The 23,506-nt window shown below is 43.2% G+C and overlaps 1 protein-coding gene across 1 annotated transcript in view; it reads left to right on the top strand.

The window, feature by feature from the left end:
• The window catches only part of VPS26C (VPS26 endosomal protein sorting factor C), a 53,132-nt gene extending 47,372 nt beyond the window's left edge, over window positions 1-5,760 (top strand). The window contains exons 6-8 of the mRNA XM_059921538.1: window positions 402-552; window positions 836-988; window positions 4,253-5,760. Coding sequence (XP_059777521.1) covers window positions 402-552; window positions 836-988; window positions 4,253-4,335 — 387 coding nt within the window. The 3' untranslated portion in view covers window positions 4,336-5,760. The remainder of the gene's footprint in view (window positions 1-401; window positions 553-835; window positions 989-4,252) is intronic.
• The last annotated feature ends 17,746 nt before the right edge of the window (window positions 5,761-23,506 follow it).

Below are 23,506 nucleotides of genomic sequence, written 5' to 3'. Positions count from 1 at the left end.
ATCTTTTTAAAACCTCTTTTTTTCCTTTTGGTGACTGGTTGTCCTTAAACACTGTCAGCAACTTCTTTAGACATTTTTATGTCGTGTCCTTGGTGAGCAGGAGCGTCCCAGACCTGACCTAGGCAATCAGGATGCTTCCGTGAGAGAGCTGGTCATTCTGTGCCAGCAACGTCAGGTGCCTTACGTCTGTAGATAGCTGTTGAATAATTCAGTCTGTTACTCAAGTTGACAGAAAATGTAAGTACTGTTGTACCTTTTTTCCCATTTTGTAAACCAGGGTCCCAGTGGATTTTATAAAAGTTACCTGACCCTGTTTTCAGTTTTTATTTATACCAAAGTGACTTGAGTGACTTCTCCTGGCGCCTCCCACTCCTGATGTGTCTGCTTTTGTCTTGTTTTAGAGAGCCTTGCTCCCCAAATTTCTCATCAGAGGACATCTCAACTCGACCAACTGTGTTATCACACAGCCGCTAACGGGAGAGCTGGTGGTGGAGAGCTCGGAGGCCGCCATCAAAAGCATCGAGCTGCAGCTGGTGCGCGTGGAGACCTGCGGTAAGGCCCCCACCCCGTCCCCGTCTCCCGTTCTTCCCGCTCCATCCTCCCCACCCCTGCTGCCGCCAGCCCTTAGCCACGAGCTCGCCTCTCGACTCCAAGAAACGTACGTTTGAGGAGCGTGGGATGTGGAGGGAGGGAGGACTCCAGGATCCTGCAGAGACGGGGGGAGAGCAGGTGAGTGGGCTGATGCAGGTTCTCCTAGACTCACGCAGGGCCTGTGGCTCAGCCTGTCTGGACGTTTGCTGTGTTCTGACCGCGTGACGGTTTCTCCCTGTTCCAGGCTGTGCAGAAGGGTACGCCCGCGATGCCACAGAGATTCAGAACATTCAGATCGCCGACGGGGACGTTTGTCGGGGCCTCTCTGTCCCCATATACATGGTCTTCCCCCGGCTCTTCACCTGCCCGACACTGGAGACCACCAACTTCAAAGTGGGTACGTGTGCTGCCCTTGGGGTGCCCCCGGGAGGGGTGCAGCCACCGGAGGGGACGGGCCTGCTGGTCCGCTGGGGTCAGATGCAGCCCAGAGCACCCAGTCCTTCAGTCACTCAACAAAAACGCAGGCAGAGCAGCTGTGTGGCGCTGAGGGTCCCTGGTGAGCAGTCCCGGCTCCGAGGAACTTGTGTTGCCACCCCCAGGGAGACAGCGTGGGCCGGGTAGGTGACCACGAGCTCTGTGAAGGACACTAAGCCAGGGACCAGCCGGCCAGGCGCATGAGGAGGTCAGGTCGGCTCCCTGCTGGGCTGGCATCTGACGGAGACGCAAGACCTGAGACAGACCAGTGTGAACGGTAGTCTTCCCGCGGGCTTTAGCTCCAGCAGCTGAGGGTGTGTCGGTCGTTTTCCATGAATGCGTGGGTAGATATTTTGACCACAAGATCTGAATCACGTGACAGATGCAGTTTTCTATCCTGCTTTTCCTCCCTTCACTTTATATTATGCACCTTTCCATGGTTTTAAGTATTCTGATAAAGTATTTTGATGGTGCATTCATCCTAATAAAATGCTCATGCTTACGAAGTTCAGTGGAGAGCTTACTCCCCACCACAGAGACACAGCAGGATGGACCCTCGGGCCTCTGCCCTGGCTGACACGACCTTCTGCAGACTGACCAAAAGACCTCAGAAGTGTCCCCGGGCTCTGTGTCATGCGCAGGCTCACTGGTGAATAGATAGAATAAGGAGCTTTTGGTAAATGATTGTTTTTATACCCGTTTCATTGAGAAATGGGAACATAGTCCCAAAGGCCAATGTGTTTTCTTAATGTCATATTCCCCCTAAATCTTCTAACATACATCATTACTAGTCCAGAGACAATCTTTTTTTTTTTTTTTTTGTTAAATTAGACTGTGATTTTACTTTAAATAATTACAAATAATGTAATTTAAAATTGAAGAAAGTAGAGGGAATTCCCTGCCGGTCCAGTGGTTAGGACTTGGCACTTTCACTGCCGTGGCCCAGGTTCAGTCCCTGGTCTGGGAACTAAGATTCCGCGAGCTGCATGGTACAGCCAAAAAAAAATTGAAGTAAGTAGAGTTTCATCACCGAAGTTGAGTGTATGCTCTTTGTTTTACGAGAGGGAAAGGTGGTCACACCTGGCATCGCGGGGTGCTGCTCGGACCTTTCTGTGCCCTCGTGTGAGCGTGAGCCCCGGAGCAGCGCCGGCCCGGCCGGCTAGAAGCACAGTCTAATACCAGTGGAGCCCTCGAGTGCTTTATCTGAAACGTTGTGTTGTAGCGAGAACATAATGGGGTCAGGACGCCCTTGTCAATAGAAAAGAGGGCGACAGACCCAGCTGTTCACCGAATACGGAAAAGCACAGCACGGTCGGCTGAAAGATGACATAGGGTCAAACTTGACCCGAGCTAACAAGGTACCACGTTTTCCCTCAGAAACCGTGTATGGTTATTGAATAGGTAGTATATGCCCACTGTACACAATCCAGAGGCACCAGGGCCTCGAGTGCAGAGTCAGTGCCTGCAGCCACCCGGATCCTCCCGGCCACAGCCTCGTGCCAGCCCCGCGCGTCCCACCGGGAGTGCTCCCTGGCACCAGGTGCTCCCTGCCACGCTGCCCACCGTGTTCTGGAATGGGTGTTTTTTCGGGGGCATACACGGCAGTGCTACATGAGCCGTGGTTGGTTGAATCCGCAGATGCAGAACCACAGCTGTGGAGGAACTGCTGAATAAGGGGCAGCCTATAAACTCTATGCGGATTGTCAACTGTGTGCAGGGTCGGCGTTCAAAGGTCGGCTGTACTTTGATTTGAGGTTGAGGAGGAGCTTGTCTGTTGATTTCTCAACTTGGTTTTCCTACCTAAACTTCAAAGAAGGTCCAAAAATTATTTTTTTCTGCTATGCTATGCATTAGGCACCTCTACTTTCTGTGTGTTATATTTGTCAGACTTACTAAGTGTCCACATAAGATTTAATAATGAGGTGCCTGTGATTCTTCCATAGAAATAACGCCCTCAGTCTATTAGCCAGGACATCACTGATGCTTTTGTCCTCGTGGCTCCTGTTTCATCTGTTCGGGGGCTTGCACAGTGGCTGCCCCGTCAGCTGGGGGGGTCCCACAGGGAGGAGGTGGCCCACGGTCATTGAGCGCCGCAGCCTCTCGTAGCCCTGGGGTTGCCGTCGCGTGGCTGGCGAGGTCGGGCTCCGGGTCTCGGGTGCGGGCGGGGTGAGCCCCGCGTCCCGCGTTAGGCACCCATCTGGGTGTGCCCCTTCACCTTGACCGCAGGGGCCTTCGTGTGCACAGCCAGGCCCGCGGCGTCCTCCGGCCCAGCTCACGGTGCCCCCCCCCCCCAGGGAGGACAGCGAGGTGGTTAGAGGACCTGGGGAGGGACGGTGCAGGGCAGGGCCAGGGGCTGTTCCGGTGCGGGACCGTCGTCGAGGAAAGAGGGAAGGGACAGGGTGCGTGCTGCTGGTGCACAGCTCCTGCCCCGGCTGATGCTGGGCGACGGTGACAGCCACACACGGGGATGTTGTCCTTGGGCCGCAGGCGGGGTCCTGGACGAGCTGACCCCAGCCCCTTCCCCAGCTGAGCCCCGCGCTGCGGTGCTGCCCGCCTCGCTCTTCATGCTGGGGAAGGACCCGGGCTGGACTCTCTTCGGGGGCTCCCTCCTCACGCGCCCCTCTTTCTGTCAGTAAGCTTACCCTTAGCGGCTGGAGAGCTGGGGAGAAGACTCTTGTTTGCTGAAAGGTAAAAGAGGAATGTTTGAACAGGTGTTGTAGGGAAATCAACCAGTATCCAAAGGAACTACAGTTAGACTGCTTGCTGTTTCTGAACATTGTTTCTTGCCTGGGCTGGGAGACGTGTCCCCAGACAGCGGCGGGCCAGTTTGGAGTCCACTCTTCCATTAAGAACTGTAGGAAATGTAAAAATAAAGCCAAAGAGTACACGTGAATTGACAGGATTCTAGAAGATTCTCTGTAGTAAAGATGAAGGACAAGGAGAGTGTTTGGGGAAGCTCAGGCCTTACAGCGTGTTCCAAGGTGAGAAGACCAGCTTACTTAGGCAGTCCCACCAGTGTAGCCGTCTACACTGACTCTCCCAGACGCTTGGGGTGATGTACGTGCAAACCCACACAGCCCCCGGTGCTCCCTCTCTGTCGAGAGCTCGCCGCGCCCGTGGCGGGGTTGGTGTTTGGTTCCCGCTGCTCAGGGCCGGTGGGCATAAAGCCTGTCCTTTCTCTTCCCAGAGTTCGAGGTTAACATCGTTGTGCTGCTTCACCCTGAGCACCTCATCACAGAGAACTTCCCGCTGAAGCTCTGCAGGGTGTAGCCGGGAACAGGTGGAAACGCAGCCATGCCGACCTACGGGAGCCGAAGCCGGCGGCACCGAACTTGCTTTCTTGATGGTTCTGTTTCAGAAATGAGTCTGACCCTTCTTCCTCATTCCCTCGAGGCCCCTCTAGTCAGAGCTTCCCTTTGAAATTCGTCAGGATTTCTTCATGGCGTTGGCAAGATTGTATCCCAGACAGTAAATTTCCTGTGACTCCTGACTAACTTGCTCCTTTTTAGGTTCAGAGCACAGTTGTAACAGAGTCTGAACTTTGCTGGAAAGTGAGGTCAGGGACAAAGGAAACCGCCTGTCTGGCTGACGGTTGTGGCCAGGGCTCCCGACAGCTCCCCGACCCCGCAGGGTGGCGACAGGCGTGCTGGTTGCTCATGACGTTGGCGGACGCCCGCCAAGGAGGGCGCCGTGGTGCCCGCTGCAGATGCGCAGAGTGTTTCCCACTCTGTTCTCTTTTATAATATTTGTCGTGATAACTTCAGAACTTCTGGGGACCTGGGGAAAGTGTGCTTTGCCCTCCCTGGAGTGAGGGGATCTGGTGACCACGGCTGGTGCTGGAGTATTTCTGAGTCTCAGGACCTGGTGGGAAGTTGCCTGCTGCCGTCTTCCCAGAGTCCGTTTAAGTGCGAGGTTCTGTCGGGGATAAAAACACGTGTCCACGCCCGTCGTTGTTGCCTGGGTTCTGAGTGGCAGGGGACCCGGGCCCAGGCCAGCAGTGAAGACCCCTCTGTGCTGGGCGGGACCTGGACCTGATGAACTTGGCCCACCTCCATCCCACCTGAGGGACCTGCGTTGGTGGGGTGGGGGGAGGTAGTTTGGCCTGAAGCCATTTTCTCCTTCGCCTCCTGTGGGGACTTGCAGTGTAGGGTGGGTCTGTTGCAACACATTTCTTCCTTCACATCCTGCTGTTGTTTCTCTGGGCCCACAATTAACCTCAGAAGTAAGCCGCGCACTGTGCACGCTGCCTGGCCTTCCTCTCCTGAGGGAATAACTATCACCTGAAGAGCTGCCAGCAGCCCGGCCGCCTTTACCATTTTGTTCAACCTCGAGGGGCCCGGGCGAGGGCCATTTCCTTGCCCTTCTTGGACGGGCACCTCCACCATCAGTTATTAAGGAAAACTCGGACGTTTGGGCGTCTTGGGCAGCAGCAGTCCCACTACTGCCCTGGCTGGAGCTGGGGGTGTCCGTTGTCAGGTTCTCCCGTTACAGCAGGGGCAAGGGGAGGTGAAGGAAAGAGGCCGTGAACCTAAAACAGTACGTTTTTTTGGGAAATGCCGGGTTAGGCAGGAGCACCTCTGGCTCTTGGAGCTCCAGCGGAAATGGGGCCTCGCTCTGGTTCTCAGCCACATCGTGAGTTCCACAGGAAAGGTGAGAGGTCAGTCAGAAATAAAGCGTTCAAAAAAGAAGCCAAAATATCGTGCCTGACTTCACCCAGAGCTCATGTCCCGAGCCCACCTGCTCCGGTAGCTGGGGGGAGGAGGGTCCCTGGTGTCATTTCTGCCTTCTTTGTTGAGGCCCATAATTCCCGAGCCTGAGTCTGAATTACCTTTACAACCTTCGGGGTAAGACTACCCCCGCCTGCTGGCGGCGCTTTGGGCTGTGGCAGATCCCCAGTGCTCCCACAGCCCCCCCCCCCCCCGATTCCCTTCCGGGTTCGGAAATAGAGTTGCATTTCCGTGGAACCATGCCCACTTTACTGGGGACTGACTTCCAACTCCTTTGCAGCGGGGTGTGGTCATGTGACAGGGAGGACCTGGGCCCCTTACCGCGGCTGGCCGGGAACAGGCCTGCTCCCCGCCCAGACCGTGCCGAGCACAAGGAACGTGTGAGCAGAACAGCTGGCCTCCCGCCTGTGTCGCGGTCACCGGAGAGGGAAAGGAATGGGTCCTCTTCAGAGCACGGGATTGCCAGGTGTCTGGGCTGCAGCAGCCCTGCCCTTTCCTGCCCTGGAGCTTGTGACGTAGGGTCCGGTCCCACCCGTGCCTCTCATACAGCCCGAGGTCCACACGCATGTAGGATGAAGAAATACTCCTTCATCTTCATGCCCACCCTCTGCATCAAGATTCTTAGGGGTCCAGGACCTTGCCCGGGCCCAGCTGGTCAAACACCAGGGCGGGTGTAGACCAGCACTCCCCGGAGCTGTTGCTGGTCTCATCCAGCCACCCCAGGACCCAGCTGACCCAGCCCTACCCAGTAAAACCTCCTTGACCAGAGTGGAAGGAAAACAGGCTGGTTTTCACTGTCACTAACTGTTCTAGAGATCTAAAAGATTTGGTTAGGTTTTCCTGGGAGAAGTGTCAATGCCAAGATAAATTCTGTGATGACAGCTGTGACGCAGCCCTTTCATCCTGTGTTCTGGGAGGAGAGATGCCACAGGCTGGCGAGTAGGATGCTACTGTTGTCTGGTGCTGGTTCCCACACATCCTTGAAACCTGCAGGAACTGCTTTCTCAAGTGAGGCCGCCCTCCCTGAGGGCTGGGCCGCTCCCACTCAGGGGGCTCCACGCAGATGGTTTGCAGTTGCTGGAGTGTTGATAGATACCAGCCATGTCTGTGCATCTAACGAGAGCAGGAGCTCTGTGAGCATTCACTGTTATTCTGGATCAGACCCTGTGCTGAGTGCCATGCATGTATTATCTTAATTAATTGTGTAGCAACACTATGAGGAGGGAACTCTTATCCCCATTTAAAGATGAGGGGATTGCGGTTGATGGAAAGACACAAAGACATAATTTGTGCCTGCTTCTTCAAGACTCATCAGATTTGGGGGAGCATCTGCTTATTGAAGACCAAGGGCTGAGAGAACACTAGAATGTTTGGTTGCTTGTCATCTGGATCAACTGTCCTTTCTCCAAAAGAGGCCTCTGTTTGGTTCCCTTGACAAAGTCCAGTAGTGGCAGGAGGCTCCGTGAAGGTCCACGAAGAAGCAGCTCCAGAGAAAAGGATTTCTGAGAGATGAGGTTTGTTCAGCAAGGGCCCCACGACAGGGGATGTGATCACTGTCTCCCATCTCGATCAAGGATTAGAGTTTTAAGACCACAGCCTCTGGGTCTTATGTGACAGAAGTGGGAGGAGCTTTTCTGTCTTCAGATGAGCAGCCACCTGGGGGAGGCTGGGCCAGCAACCCAGACCTACTGCTGCTGGATACACCAAGAAAGGGGTGTGCTCAGACTTAGCTGTGGAAAAGTGGTAGAAAAGAGCAGAAAAATAAAATTCTTAAATACTCATTTTTGTTTTAAAATAGCTTCAACATCAGTATATATTAAGAAAACTCAAATTCAAAACCCAGTACAGTGAAAGAGCAGACAAGTTTAAGAATTGAGTATTTACTTCCTAAAATGTTCACCACCATGTTCCTTTATATTTTACAGAAAATTACATACTTTTCAATCCATGGAAAATTTGCAAAAATCAATGATACGTTCTTGCCACAAAGAAAAAAACTCAGTAAAATGTTAACACGTAGAAATTGCCCAAGCCACATACTCTACCATAATGCAATAAAATTAGAAATTGATACTAAAAGGAAAATCAAATTCAGTATAACCACATGTAAATTTTATAACATTCTTCAAAGAGGAAACTAAAACTTCATTTATGGACCCTTTTAGATTTAATGAAAATGACTATACTATTTAGCAAGAGCTTTGTACTATGGCCAGTGCTGCAGTCAGAGGAAAATTCATAGCCTTAAATGTTTTTATTAGACCAGAGAGAATGAAAACTAATGAGTTAGGCATTCACATTAAAACTCTAGATAAGCAAAATAAATAGGAAATAATCATGATAAAAGCAGGAACCAATTGATATTGATATGAAATTTAAAACACTGGAAATTTATAAATAAGTCCACAAGTTTATACTTTGAAAAGCCTAATTCAACTGGCTGATCTTTAATAGAACAAAATGAAGTGAAGGGAGAAAAATATGTAACACTAGGAACAATTTCATATTAAAAGGAACCTGATAAGAATTATAATATTACAGTATGTGCATTTCCTGCTAATTTGCAAATGTCGATAAAATGCAGAGTGACTCCAGAAAAGATGGGGTACCAGAATAAAATGGTAGCCTATGGAAGAAATTGAAAAAACTGCCAAAGAAGTATCACTGAAAAGGTGCCAGGCCCCAGATGGCTTTACAGCAGGTTTCTATCAAAGCTTTAAAGATTAGATAGTTCCTCTGTTATTTAACCTTTTGCAGGATATAGAGAAGGATGAAAAGCCTTCTAATTTATTTTATGAAACCAGCATAGCCCTAATATAAAAATAATGACGTTATCAGTTAGGATTAGGTTTAGCTGTGAGTTAAGGGAGACCCAAAGTGAAGAGTGGCTTAAACAGGACTCGTATAAATGTCCACAGGTAGGTAGTCCAGAGCTGGCATAGCAGCTCAGAGCCAAGATGTTCTTAGAGATCCAGGCTACTTCCAGCTCACTGTGATGCCTTTTCTAGGGTGTGACCCTTGTCTTCACGCTCTAAGATAGTAGCAGCTAGCTCCAGCCATCACATCTGCATTCCAGGCATCAGAATGGGAGAAAGGATGAAGGTGAAAAAAGGTCAAAGGTCAAGTACCAGCTTTATTGAGGATCATCTTGATGGATGCCATAAGGTATATATTATTTTAACCTTTTATTTTGGAAATTTCAAATGTATAGAAAAGCACAGAGTCATATAGATTATATCATACCCAAAAGATGTCTATTTGTTAACATCTTTATAGAAATATAATTCATGGACCATAAAATTTACCCATGTAAAGTATGCAATTCAGTAGTTTTAGTATACTCACAGAGATGTGGAACCATCACCAAAATCTAAGTTTAGATTATTTCCTTCACTCTAAAAAGAAAGCCTGAAGCCATTAGCAGTCAGTCCCTTCCTCTTCAGCCCCAAGCAACCACTAATTTACTTTCTGTCTCCACAGGTTTGTGTATTCTGGGTATTTCATGTGAATGGAATCATACATTGTGTGGTCTTTTGTGACTGGCTTCTTTCACTTAGCATAATGTATTTAAGGTTCATTTGCATTGCAACGTTTGTCACTACCTCATAACTGCTTTATTTGGGGGGGGGGGTAGCATATTTTAAGATTTATTCAGTCCCATAGTTACTTTCCAAAGTTGTCCAAGAAAACTAAAGAGAAGCAGTTGGGAAGGGAAATGATGAGACGTTTGAAGTTTGAGTCAGTCCGATCTCAGTATATCCATCCCAGCTTAGTTCTAACTCATTTGAAGATAACTGTAGTTTTTCCCTGGTTTAAAATGGCAATTCACAAAGTAAGAATCAATCAAGCTGTTTCCCAGTGAATGACACTGAGCTTCACCAAAAAACTACCCTTAAGGAGCAAAAAGGCTACAAAGTAAGGAATCATTAAACTGACATTCCTGAAATGGGGAATTCCTTTTTAAGGTGAGCCATCCATACACTCATTGCATTTGAGGCAGCTACTGACAAATCCTCAACAAACCTAGAAATGAATTACTTAGTTCCCACAACCAGCCAAAGGACAGGTGCACACTTTCTGCCTGTCTGTGCACCACATACAAATGCACTACCACATGACAACGTGGGGTTTTACAGTTTTTTCCACAGCAAGACAGTCTTTCCACAAAGTCTAGAGCAGGGCTTTGGTTTTGGTTCTTTCTGGTATTCTAACATTGATACCTGTTGGGACATTGTGAATAAGAGGTTAGTATCAGTGCTTTGCCGTGTCACCATGAGCCCGGGTTCAGCCAGAGTCGTTCTGGTTCTGAACTGCATGGAGCTGTCAGTACAGGGGTCTCTTAGAGTCCAGTCTCTTGCCCTCTTTGGCTCTCTGTCTCTCTCTCTCTGTCACATCTACTTCTGCCTCTGCTGACATCTTGGCATGCTGGCTGTCAAGTGCAGCACCGCCTCTTAGTCTCCTCCCAACGGCCATGCCTGGACCAGCCCCTCAGCCGCCTCGTGCTCCTTCTGTCTTGGCCTTTCTTTCCCTCCCCCTCCCTCGTAAGTTTTTTTTTTTTTTTACATTTTTAGACGTATTTTTTAAATTAATTTATTCTAACAGTCATTAATTCCACAATTATTTATTAAATAGTTTTATATGTGGGGCATTGTACTAAGAACTAGGGCACTGAGATACTTATTTCTTGTGTAACTCTAAGCAAGATAACTGAATTCCATAAGCCACAGTTTTCTCATTTGTAAAATGGGACCAATGATAATACTTATTCATAAGAACATCATGAGAATTAAATGCAGTACTATATGTATATATGTATATTACTGCATTTTATTTATATAGTGTTTGAATATATACATAGGAATACATAAAGTACTTGAATTAAAAAAACTGTAGAGTCTTAAGTTGTCACTCAGTAGGTTGTTAATTTTAAAAAAATTTTTATTGAAGTATAGTTGATGTACCATATTATATAAGTTACAGGTGTATAATATAGTGATTCACAATTTTTAAAGGTTATACTCCATTTATAATTATTATAAAATATTTGCTATATTCCCTGTGTTGTACAATATATCCTTGTAGCTTATTTTATACCTAATAGTTTAGATGTATTTTTAATTAGTGGGTAATGACCATCTTTTATGAGAGGATTCCAAATGGTTAGTTCAGACATGCATTTTCTTTATAGAGTAAAAAGCTGGAGATAAGCGTTTGTGATCTACAAATAGAACACTCTTAACTTAAAAAAAAATTCATGCAGTTTTTTTCAGATACAAGAGCCAGATGTTTTTGTTTGGACTATCAAATGGAAATGAACTGCCTGCATTCCTGGGCGTGCAGACCTAAATCCATTCTAGAATATGGATATAAATATATTCCATGGCAGCTTTTATTTATATTTGAATAGACTACATGGAAGTTAGAAAAATGTTCTACCACAATAAGTATAATAACTTTATTGAGTACTTATTATGTGCCAGGTGTCTTATGCTATAAACTTTACATAGCTTATTTCATGTTGTCATTATCAGAAGCTTGTAAAGTAGATATTATTTTTTCATTAGTCATTTTAATTTTATTTTATAAGTTGGCTGATTTTATTGAGGTATAGTTGATTTACAATATTATGTAGGTTTAAGGTATACAGACAACACATTGATTCACAATTTTTAAAGGTTATACTCCATTTATAGGTATTATAAAATATTGGCTATGTTCCCTGTGCCATATAATATGTCAAGCTTTATATTCTAGCTTATTTATTTTATGCATAGTAGTTTGTACCTCTTAATCCCCTGCCCCTCTTTTGCCGCTCCCCATTTCCCTGTCCCCACTGGTAACTACTAGTTTGTTCTCTATATCTGTGAGTCTTTTTTCTTTTGTGTTATATTCACTAGTTTTACTTTTTAGATTGTATATATAAGTGATTAACATACAGTATTTGTGTTTCTCTGACTTATTTCACTAAGCATAATACCCTCTAAGTCCATCCATGTTGTTGCAGATGGTAACAATTCATTCTTTTTTATGGCTGAATAATATTCCATTGTTCGTATATATGTGTGTGTGTGTGTGTGTGTGTGTGTGTATGTATATACACACACCACATCTTCTTTATCCATTCATGTATAGATGGGTACTTATTTGCGTCCATATCTTGGCTTTTGTAAATGCGGCAATGAATATAGGGGCATATATATCTTTTTGAATTAGTGTTTTTGTTTACTTCGGATAAACACCCAGGAGGGAAATTGCTGGATTGTATGGCAGTTCTATTTTTAATTTTTTGAGGAACCTCCATTCTGTTTTCCATAGTGGCTGCACCAATTTACATTCCCATCAACAGTGTACGAGGGTTCCCTTTTCTTCACATCCTCTACAACTTTTGTTATTTGTAGACTTCTTGATGATAGCCATTCTGATAGATGTGAGGTGATACCTTGTTGTTTTCTCCACACCCTCACCAATACTTGTTATTTATTGTCTTTTTGATAACAACCATTCTGACAGGTGTGAGGTAATATCTCATTGTAGTTTTGATTTGCATTTCTCTTATGATTAATGACATTGAGCATCTTTTCATGTGCCTGTTGGTTGTCTGTATGTCTTATTTGGAAAAAATGTCTATTCGGGTCTTATGTCCATTTTTTAAATCAGGTTGTTTGTTTTTTTCATGTTGAGTTGTGTGAGCCATTTATGTGTGTTGGATATTATCCCCTTATTAGTCATATCATTTGCAAATATATTCTCCCATTCAGTACATTGTATTTTCATTTTATTGGTTTCCTTGGCTGTGCAAAAGCTTTTAAGTTTAATTAGGCCCCATTTGTTTATTTTTGCTTTTTTTTCTTTGCCTTAGGGGACAGATCCAAAAAAATATTGCTATGACTTATGTCAAAGAGTGTTTGCCTATGTCTTCTAGGAGTTTTATGGTTTCAGATCTTACATTTAGGTCTTTAATCCATTTTGAGTTTATTTTTGTATGTAGTATTAGAAAATGTCCTCATTTTATTCTTTCACATGTAGCTGTCCAGTTTTCCCAGCACCACTTATTGAAGAGATTGTCTTTTCTCCATTGTATATTCTTGCCTCTTTTGTTGTAGATTAATTGACCATAAGTGGGTAGGTTTATTTCTGGGCTTTCTATTCCATTCCATTGAGCTATGTGTCTGTTTTTGTGTCAGTACCATACTGTTTTTGAATACTGTAGCTTTGTAGTATAGTCTTAAGTCAGGAAGCATGATTCTTCTGTTCTTTCTCAAGATTGTTTTGGTTGTTCAGGATCTTTTGTGTTTCCATAAAATTTTTAAATTTATTTGTTCTAGTTCTGCGAAACATGCCATTGGTATTTTGATAGAGATTACACTGAATCTGTAGATTGCCTGGGGTAGAATGATCATTTTAACAATATTAATTCTTCGAATCAATGAGCATCGTATATCTTTTTATCTGTTTCATCTTCAGTTTCTTTCATCAATGTCTTATAGTTTTCTGAGTACAGGTCTTTTACTTCCTTAGGTAGGCTCTTTCCTAGGTATTTTATTCTTTTTAATGTGATTGTAAATGGGATTGTTTCTTTAATTTCTCTTTCAGATAGTTTGTTGTTAGTGTATAGAAATGCAACAGATTTCTTTATGTTAATTTTATATCCTGCAACTTTACTGAATTCATTGATGAGCTCTAGTAGTTTTTCGGAGGCATCTTTAGGATTTTCTGGGTATAATATCATGTTACCAGCAAACAGTGACAGTTTTATTTCTTCCTTTCCAATTTGGATTCCTTTTATTGCTTTTTCTTTTCTGACCACTGCTGTGGCCTATGTTGGGTGGGTGGGTGTGTGTTTGTGTGTATTTATTAACAATTGTTAATAAACAATTGTTAACAATAGTTATATCTTCTTCTTGGATTGATCCCTTGATCCTTATGTAATGTCCTTCTTTGTCTCTATCAGTCTGTTTTGACTGATACAAGTATTGGAACTTCCCTGGTGGCACAGTGGTTAAGAATCCGCCTGCCAATGCAGGGGACATGGGTTTGATCCCCGGTCCAGGAAGATCCCACATGCCACAAAGCAACTAAGTCCATGCGCCACAATTACTGAGCCTGTGTTCTAGAGCCCACGAGCCACAACTACTGAGCCCGTGTGCCTAGAGCCTGTGCTCCATGACAAGAGAAGCCATAAATAAATAAATAAATAAATGAATAAATGAATGAACTAAAAAAAAAGTATTGCTACCCCAACTTTCTTTTGATTTCCATTTGCATGGAATACCTTTTTCCATCCCCTTACTTTCAGTCTGTGTGTGTCTTTAGATCTGAAATGAGTCTCTTGTAGGCAGCATATATATGGGTCTTATTTTTGTATCCATTCAGCCACTATATGTCTTTTGATTGGAGAATTTAGTCCATTTACATTTAAAGTAATTATTGATATGTATGTTCTTATTGCAGTTTTTTTAAATTGTCTTGGAGTTGTTTTGTAAGCCTTTTCTGTTCCTTCTTCTTTTGTTTTCTTCTCGTGATTTGATGACTATCTCTAGTGTTATGTTTGGATTCTTTTCTCTTTTTTGTGTGCATATCTATTATTTTTGGTTTGTGGTTACCATGATGTTTATATATAGCAATCTATGTATGTATGTGATTGTTTTAATTTGCTGATCTCTGAATTGCAATGCATTTTAACAACCCTGCATTTGTACTCTCTTCCCCTCACAATTACTGTTTTTGACATCATATTTTACATATAATTATTTTGTGTATCCCTTAACTACCTATTGTGGATTTAGATGATTTTATTACATTTGTCTTTTAACCTTCCCTACTAGCTTTGTGCATGGATGATTTACGACCTTTACTGCATATTTGCCTTTACCAATGAGATTTTTCCTTTTGTAATGTTCACATTTCTAGTTGTGACCTTTTCTTTTTTGCTTAGAGAAGTCGCTCTAACATTTTTGTAAAGCTGGTTTGGTGGTGGTGAACTCTTTTAGCTTTTGCTTGTCTGTAAAACTTTTGATATCTCCATCAAATCTGAATGAAAGTCTTGCTGGGTAGAGTATTCTTGGTTGTAGGTTTTTCCCTTTTATCATTTTAAATATATCATGCCACTCCACTCTGGTCTGCAGAGTTTCCTTTGAAAAGTCTGCTGATTGATAGCCTTATGGGAGCTCCCTTCTATGTAACTTGTTGCTTTTCCCTTGCTGCTTTTAATATTCTCTATCTTTCATTTTTGCCATTTTAATTACAATATGTTACAGTGTGTTCCTCTTTGGATTAATCTTTTTGGGGATGCTCTGCACTTCCTTGATTGGATGACTATTTCCTTTTCCAGATTAGGGAAGTTTTCAGCTATTATGTCTTTAAATATGTACTCAGTCCCTTTCTCTGTCTCTTCTTCTGGGAACCCTATAATGCAAGTAGTAGTATGTTGATGTTGTCCCAACGGTCTCTTAAACTGTCCTCATTTCTTTTCATTCTTTTATTGTTTTTCTGTTCAGCAGCATTGATTTGCACTACTTTGTGTTCCAGTTCACTGATCTGTTCCTCTATAATTTAATCTACTGTTGATGCCTTCTACTATGTTATTGATTTCCATTATTGTTCATCTCTGTTTGTTTGTTCTTTGTATTTTCCAACTCTGTTAAAAACTTCTAACTTCTCACCTTGTGTATCCATTCTTCTCCAAAGTTCTTTACTCATCTTTCTGATCATTACCCTGACCTCTTTCTTGGGTAGATTACCTGTCTCCGCTTCACTTAGTGCTTCTGGGATTTTATCTTGCTTCTTTGCTTGGAATATGTTCCCCTGTCTCCTAATTTTGCCTAACTTGCTGTTTTTATTTTTATGTATCTGGTGAGTTGGTTATGTTTCCCAGCCTTGTAGAAGTGGCCTTTTGTAGGCTATGTCCTGTGCGTCCCAGCAGGGCACTCCCCTCTGGTCACCTGAGCTGTATGCTCTAGGGGTGCCCCCTCTGTGGGCTGTGTGGGGCCTGTTGTGGCAGATTGATGACTGTGGGTCATCTGGTAGGCTTGCTTGGCCCCCGGTCTGGTTGGCTGCAGGCCCTGTCTTGTGCAGAGGCTGCTGGCCACTGGTTGGCAGGGCAGTGTAATAAATCAGCTGGCTGCAGGATCTGGTGTGTCCTGAAGCTCGTGTTAGCCTGCCAGTGGTGGGTCCAGGGCCCAGCCAGCCCCAGGGCTGGTGCCAGCCTGCTGGTGGGCAGGCTGGGTCTGCAGTCTGTGGGGCTGTGTTTGTCCTGGGCTGTTGTCCACCTGCTGGTGGGTAAGGCTCATCCCAAGGCTAGAGCAGGATCGCTGGCAGAGAGGCCAGAGATTCTGGGGCTGGTGCCTTGGTAGGTGGAGCTGTGTCCTGGGGGGTCCCAAGTCTAGTGCCTGCACACTGGTTTATGGGGCCAGGTTCTGCACCCCCTGGTGAGCAGGGCTATATGTCCAGGGGTGGCTGTGGGGTCAGGGGAACTTAAGGCAGCCTGTCTGCTGGTGGGTGGGGCTATGTCCCCACCCAGTTGCTTGGCCTGAGGCATCCCAGTACTGGTGCCTTAAGGCTATTGGGTGGGGGCAGGGCTGGGTCCTGAAACTAGAGGGAGGATTCCGAAATGATGCTTGGCAGCAGCAGTATCCGTGTGGCAGAAAGAGCTCCGCAAACTGCTGCTGCCTGTGTCGGTGTCCACAGGGTGAGCTCCAGTTGCCTCCCGCCTCTCTGGGAGGTTCTCTGAGATCAGCAGGTGGGTCTGACCCAGGCTCCTTTCAGAATACTGCTTCTGCCCTGGATTCTGGAGTGTGAGCTTTTGTGTGTGCCCTTTAAGAGAGGAGTCTCCATTTCCCCCAGCCCTCTGGGACTCCTGAAACTAAGCCCTGCTGGCCTTCAAAGTCAAACGTTCTGGGGGCTCATTTTCCCAGCATAGGAGCTGCGGAGCCCACTGTGGGGCTCAGACCCCTCACTCCCTTAGGAGGACCTCTGCAATTGTAATTATTCTCACGTTTGTGGGTCACCCACCCCCAGGGTATGGGACCTGACTGTATTGCAACTCTGCCCCTCCCACCCATCTTGTTGTGGTTCCTTCTTAATATCTTTAGCTATAGAAGATCTTCTCTGGTAGGTTCAGGTCTTTTTCGTCAATGACTGTTCTGTAAATAGTTGTAATTTTGGTGTGCCCATGAGAGGAGGTGAGCTCAGGGTCTTTCTACTGTACCATCTTGGTTGATCTCCCTAGTACCTTATTACTGTTTATTGCAAAATAATATTCCATTGTATAGACATACCACATTGGGTTTATTCATTCATTAGTTAACAGACATTTGAACTGTTTTCACTTTTTCGCTATTAAGAAAAAATTCTGCTGTGAACATTCATGTACAAGGTTTTGTATGGACATATGTTTTTATTTCTCTTAGATATACATCTAGGAATAGAATTACAGGATATGATGGCTCTGTGGTTAACCTTTAGGGGAACTGCAAAATGTTTTCTAAAGCATCTGCACCATTTTACATTCCCACCAGTAATGCACAAGGTTCCAACTTCTCCACATCGTCGTCACCGCCTGTAATTGTCCACCTTTTTTATTATAGTCATCCTAGTGGGTGTGAAGTGGTATCTTGTGATTTTGACTCTAATTTTCCTAATTACTAATGGTATTGAGCATCTTTTCATGTGTTTATTGGCCATTTGTATTGATATATCATCTTTGGAGAAATATCTATGCTGATCTTTTGCCAATTATTAATTTGATTATTTGTCTTTTTACTATTGAGCTGTGAGAGTTCTTTGTATATTTGGCATATAAGTCTCTTTTCAGGTATATGATTTGCAAGTATTTTCCCCCATTCTGTGTGAGTTGTCTTTTCACCATCTTGATGGTATAATTTGCAGTATAAAAAGTTTTAAGTTTTGATGTAGACCAGTTTATCTATTTTTTTCTTCTGTCGCTTGAGCTTTGTTTGTTAGTTTGTTTTTGGCCACACCATGCAGCATGCGGGATCTTAGTTCCCAGACCAGGGATCGAACCTGTGCCCCCTGCATTGGGAGCATGGAGTCTTAACCACTGGACAGCTAGGGAAATCCCTGTTGCTTGAGCATTTGGTGTCCTATCTAAGGAACCACTGCCTAATCCAAAGGTCATGAATATTTGCTCCTATGGTTTTTTTTAAAAGAGTTATAGCTATTAGATTTATGTCTATAATCAATTTTGAGTTAATTTTTTATATGGTGTGAAATAGGGAATCTAACTTCATTCTGTTATGTGTAGATATCCAGTTGTCCCAGCACCATTTGTCAAAAAATCTATTTTTTTCCCCACTGAATTGTCTTGGCGCCCTTGTCAAAAATTAATTGACCATAGGGACTTCCCTGGTGGCGCAGTGGTTATGAATCCACCTGTCAGTGCAGGGGACCCAGGTTCGATCCCTGGTCCAGGAAGATCCTACATGCTGCAAAGCAGCTAAGCCCATGCACCACAACTACTGAGCCCATGTGCCACAACTGCTGAAGCCCACGCACCTACAGCCTGTACTCCGCTACAAGAGAAGCCACTGCAGTGAGAAGCCCACGCACTGCAACGAAGAGTAGCCCCCGCTCGCCGCAACTAGAGAAAGCCCCGCGCACAGCAGTGAAGACCCAACACAGCCACCTCTTTCCTTTAAAAAAAAAAAAAAAATTGACCATAGATGTGTGGGTTTCTGGACTCTCAAGTCTATTCTTATGTCAGTACCTCACTTTAGATTACTGTACTTTTTTTTTTTTTTTTGCTAGTTTTGTTAAGAAAAGGTAATGAGTTTTTTTTTTTTTAATCAGTCATCAGTTTTATACACATCACTGTATACATGTCAATCCCAATCGCCCAATTCAGCACACCACCATCCCCACCCCACCGCAGCTTTCCCCCCTTGGTGTCCATACGTTTGTTCTCTACGTCTGTGTCTCAACTTCTGCCCTGCAACCCGGTTCATCTGTACCATTTTTCTAGGTTCCACATACATGCGTTAATATACGGTATTTGTTTTTCTCCTTCTGACTGACTTCACTCTGTATGACAGTCTCTAGGTCCAACCACGTCTCAACAAATGACCCAATTTCGTTCCTTTTTATGGCTGAGTAATATTCCATTGTATATATGTACCACATCTTCTTTATCCATTCGTCTGTCGATGGGCATTTAGGTTGCTTCCATGACCTGGCTATTGTAAATAGTGCTGCAATGAACATTGGGGTGCATGTGTCTTTTTGAATTATGGTTTTCTCTGGGTATTTGCCCAGTAGTGGGATTGCTGGGTCATATGGTAATTCTATTTTTAGTTTTTTAAGGAACCTCCATATTGTTCTCCATAGTGGCTGTATCAATTACATTCCCACCAACAGTGCAAGAGGGTTCCCTTTTCTCCACACCCTCTCCAGCATTTGTTGTTTGTAGATTTTCTGATGATGCCCATTCTAACTGGTGTGAGGTGATACCTCATTGTAGTTTTGATTTGCATTTCTCTAATAATTAGTGATGTTGAGCATCTTTTCATGTGCTTCGTGGCCGTCTATATGTCTTCTTTGGAGAAATGTCTGTTTAGGTCTTCTGCCCATTTTTGGATTGGGTTGTTTGTTTCTTTAATATTGATCTGAATGAGCTGTTTATATATTTTGAAGATTAATCCTTTGTCCGTTGATTCATTTGCAAATATTTTCTCCCATTCTGAGGGTTGTCTTTTCATCTTGTTTATGGTTTCCTTTGCTGTGCAAAAGCTTTGAAGTTTCATTAGGTCCCATGTGTTTATTTTTGTTTTTATTTCCATTACTCTAGGAGGTGGGTCAAAAAAGATTGTGCTGTGATTTATGTCAAAGAGTGTTTTTCCCTAAAGAGTTTTATAGTGTCTGGTCTTACATTTAGGTCTCTAACCCATTATGAGTTTATTTTTGTGTATGGTGTTAGGGAGTATTCTAATTTCATTCTTTTACATGTAGCTGTCCAGTTTTCCCAGCACCACTTATTGAAGAGACTGTCTTTTCTGCATTGTATATCTTTGCCTCCTTTGTCATAGATTAGTTGACCGTAGGTGTATGGGTTTATCTCTGGGCTTTCTATCTTGTTCCATTGATCTATGTTTCTGTTTTTGTGCCAGTACCATATTGTCTTGATTACTGTAGCTTTGTAGTATAGTCTGAAGTCAGGGAGTCTGATTCCTCCAGCTCCGTTTTTTTCCCTCAAGACTGCTTTGACTATTCGGGGTCTTTTGTGTCTCCATACAAATTTTAAGATGATTTGTTCTAGTTCCGTAAAAAATGCCATTGGTAATTTGATAGGGATTGCATTGAATCTGTAGATTGCTTTGGGTAGTATAGTCATTTTCACAATATTGATTCTTCCAATCCAAGACCATGGTGTATCTCTCCATCTGTTGGTATCATCTTTAATTTCTTTCATCAGTGTCTTATAGTTTTCTGCATACAGGTCTTTTGTCTCCCTAGGTAGGTTTATTCCTAGGTATTTTATTCTTTTTGTTGCAGTGGTAAATGGGAGTGTTTCCTTAATTTCTCTTTCAGATTTTTCATCATTAGTGTATAGGAATGCAAGAGATTTCTGTGCATTAATTTTGTATCCTGCAACTTGACCAAATTCATTATAATTAGCTCTAGTAGTTTTCTGGTGGCATCTTTAGGATTCTCTGTGTATAGTATCATGTCATCTGCAAACAGTGACAGCTTTACTTCTTCTTTTCCAATTTGTATTCCTTTTATTTCTTTTTCTTCTCTGATTGCCGTGGCTAGGACTTCCAAAACTATGTTGAATAATAGTGGTGAGAGTGGACATCCTTGTCTCGTTTCTGATCTTAGAGGAAATGCTTTCAATTTTTCACCGTTGAGAATGATGTTTGCTGTGGGTTTGTCATATATGGCCTTTATTATGTTGAGGTAGGTTCCCTCTATGCCCACTTTCTGGAGAGTTTTTATCATAAATGGTGTTGAATTTTGTCAAAAGCTTTTTCTGCATCTATTGAGATGATCATATGGTTTTTATTCTTCAGTTTGTTAATATGGTGTATCACATTGATTGATTTGCGTATAGTGAAGAATCCTTGCATCCCTGGGATAAATCCCACTTGATCATGGTGTATGATCCTTTTAATGTGTTGTTGGATTCTGTTTGCTAGTATTTTGTTGAGGATATTTGCATCTATATTCATCAGTGATATTGGTCTGTAATTTTCTTTTTTTGTAGTATCTTTGTCTGGTTTTGTTATCAGGGTGATGGTGGCCTCGTAGAATGAGTTTGGGAGTGTTCCTTCCTCTGCAATTTTTTGGAAGAGTTTGAGAAGGATGGGTGTTAGCTCTTCTCTAAATGTTTGATAGAATTCACCTGTGAAGCCATCTGCTCCTGGACTTTTGTTTGTTGGAAGATTTTTAATCACAGCTTCAGTTTCATTACTTGTGATTGGTCTGTTCATATTTTCTGCTTCTTCCTGGTTCATTCTTGGAAGATTATACCTTTCTAAGAATTGGTCCATTTCTTCCAGGTTTTCCATTTTATTGGCATAGAGTTGCTAGTAGTAGTCTCTTAGGATGCTTTGTATTTCTGCGGTGTCTGTTGTAACTTCTCCTTTTTCATTTCTAATTTTATTGATTTGAGTCCTCTCCCTCTTTTTCTTGATGAGTCTGGCTAATGGCTTATCAATTTTATCTTCTCAAAGAACCAGCTTTTAGTTTTATTGATCTTTGCTATTGTTTTCTTTGTTTCTGTTTCATTTATTTCTGCTCTGATCTTTATGATTTCTTTCCTTCTGCTAACTTTGGGTTTTGTTTGTTCTTCTTTCTCTAGTTGCTTTAGGTGTAAAGTTAGATTGTTTACTTGAGATTTTTCTTGTTTCTTGAGGTAGGCTTGTATAGCTATAAACTTCCCTCTTAGAACTGCTTTTGCTGCATCCCATAGGTTTTGGATCATCGTGTTTTCATTGTCATTTGTCTCTAGGTATTTTTTGATTTCCTCTTTGATTTCTTCAGTGATCTCTTGGTTATTTAGTAACGTATTGTTTAGCCTCCATGTGTTTGTGTTTTTTACGTTTTTTTCCCTGTAATTGATTTCTAATCTCATAGCATTGTGGTCAGAAAAGATGCTTGATATGATTTCAATTTCCTTAAATTTAATCAGGCTTGATTTGTGACCCAAGACGTGATCTATCCTGGAGAATGTTCCATGCACACTTGAGAAGAAAGTGTAATCTGCTGTTTTTGGATGGAATGTCCTATAAATATCAGTTAAATCTATCTGGTCGATTGTGTCATTTAAAGCTTGTGTTTCCTTATTAATTTTCTGTTTGGATGATCTGTCCATTGGTGTAAGTGAGGTGTTAAAGTCCCCCACTATTATTGTGTTACTGTCAATTTCCTCTTTTATAGCTGTTAGCAGTTGCCTTATGTATTGAAGTGCTCCTGTGTTGGGTGCGTATATATTTATAATTGTTATATCTTCTTCTTGGATTGATCCCTTGATCATTATGTAGTGTCCTTCCTTGTCTCTTGTAACATTCTTTATTTTAAAGTCTATTTTATCTGATATGAGTATAGCTACTCCAGCTTTCTTTTGATTTCCATTTGCATGGAATATCTTTTTCCATCCCCTCACTTTGTCTGTATGTGTCCCTAGGTCTAAAGTGAGTCTCTTGTAGAAAGCATATATGTGGGTCTTGTTTTTGTATCCATTCAGCAAGCCTGTGTCTTTTGGCTGGAGCATTTAATCCATTCACGTTTAAGGTAATTATCAGTGTGTATGTTCCTATGACCATTTTCTTAATTGTTTTGGGTTTGTTTTTGTAGGTCCTTTTCTTCTCTTGTGTTTCCCACTTAGAGAAGTTCCTTTAGCATTTGCAGTAGAGCTGGTTTGGTGGTGCTGAATTCTCTTAGCTTTTGCTTGTCTGTAAAGCTTTTGATTTCTCCATCAAATCTAAATGACATCCTTGCCAGGTAGAGTAATCTTGGTTGTAGGTTCTTCCCTTTCATCACTTTAAGTATATCATGCCATTCCCTTCTGGCTTGTAGAGTTTCTGCTGAGAAATCAGCTGTTAACCTTATGGGAGTTCCCTTGTATGTTGTCATTTTTCCCTTGCTGCTTTCAATAATTTGTCTTTAATTTTTGCCAATTTGAGTACTATGTGTCTCGGCGTGTTTCTCCTTGGGTTTATCCTGTATGGGACTCGCTGTGATTCCTGGACTTGGGTGGCTATTTCCTTTCCCATGTTAGGGAAGTTTTCGACTATAATCTCTTCAAATATTTTCTCTGGTCCTTTCTCTCTCTTCTCCTTCTGGGACCCCTATAATGTAAATGTTGTTGCGTTTAATGTTGTCCCAGATGTCTCTTAGGCTGTCTTCATTTCTTTTCATTCTTTTTTCTTTAGTCTGTTCCACAGCAGTGAATTCCACCATTGTCTTCCAGGTCACTTATCCGTTCTTCTGCCTCAGTTATTCTGCTATTGATTCCTTCTAGTGTAGTTTTCATTTCAGTTATTGTATTGGTCAACTCTGTTTGTTTGTTCTTTAATTCTTCTAGGTCTTTGTTAATCATTTCTTGCATCTTCTCGATCCTTGCCTCCATTCTTATTCCGAGGTCCTGGATCATCTTCACTATCATTATTCTGAATTCTTTTTCTGGAAGGTGCCTATCTCCACTTCATTTAGGTGTTTTTCTGGGGTTTTTTCTTGTTCCTTCATCTGGTATATAGCCC

The sequence above is a fragment of the Balaenoptera ricei genome, chromosome 4 (assembly GCF_028023285.1).
Source record: "Balaenoptera ricei isolate mBalRic1 chromosome 4, mBalRic1.hap2, whole genome shotgun sequence".
In the NCBI taxonomy this organism is placed as follows: Eukaryota; Metazoa; Chordata; class Mammalia; order Artiodactyla; family Balaenopteridae; genus Balaenoptera; species Balaenoptera ricei.
Note: the sequence above shows the minus strand (reverse complement) of the source record. Positions and strands in the feature narration are given on the sequence as shown.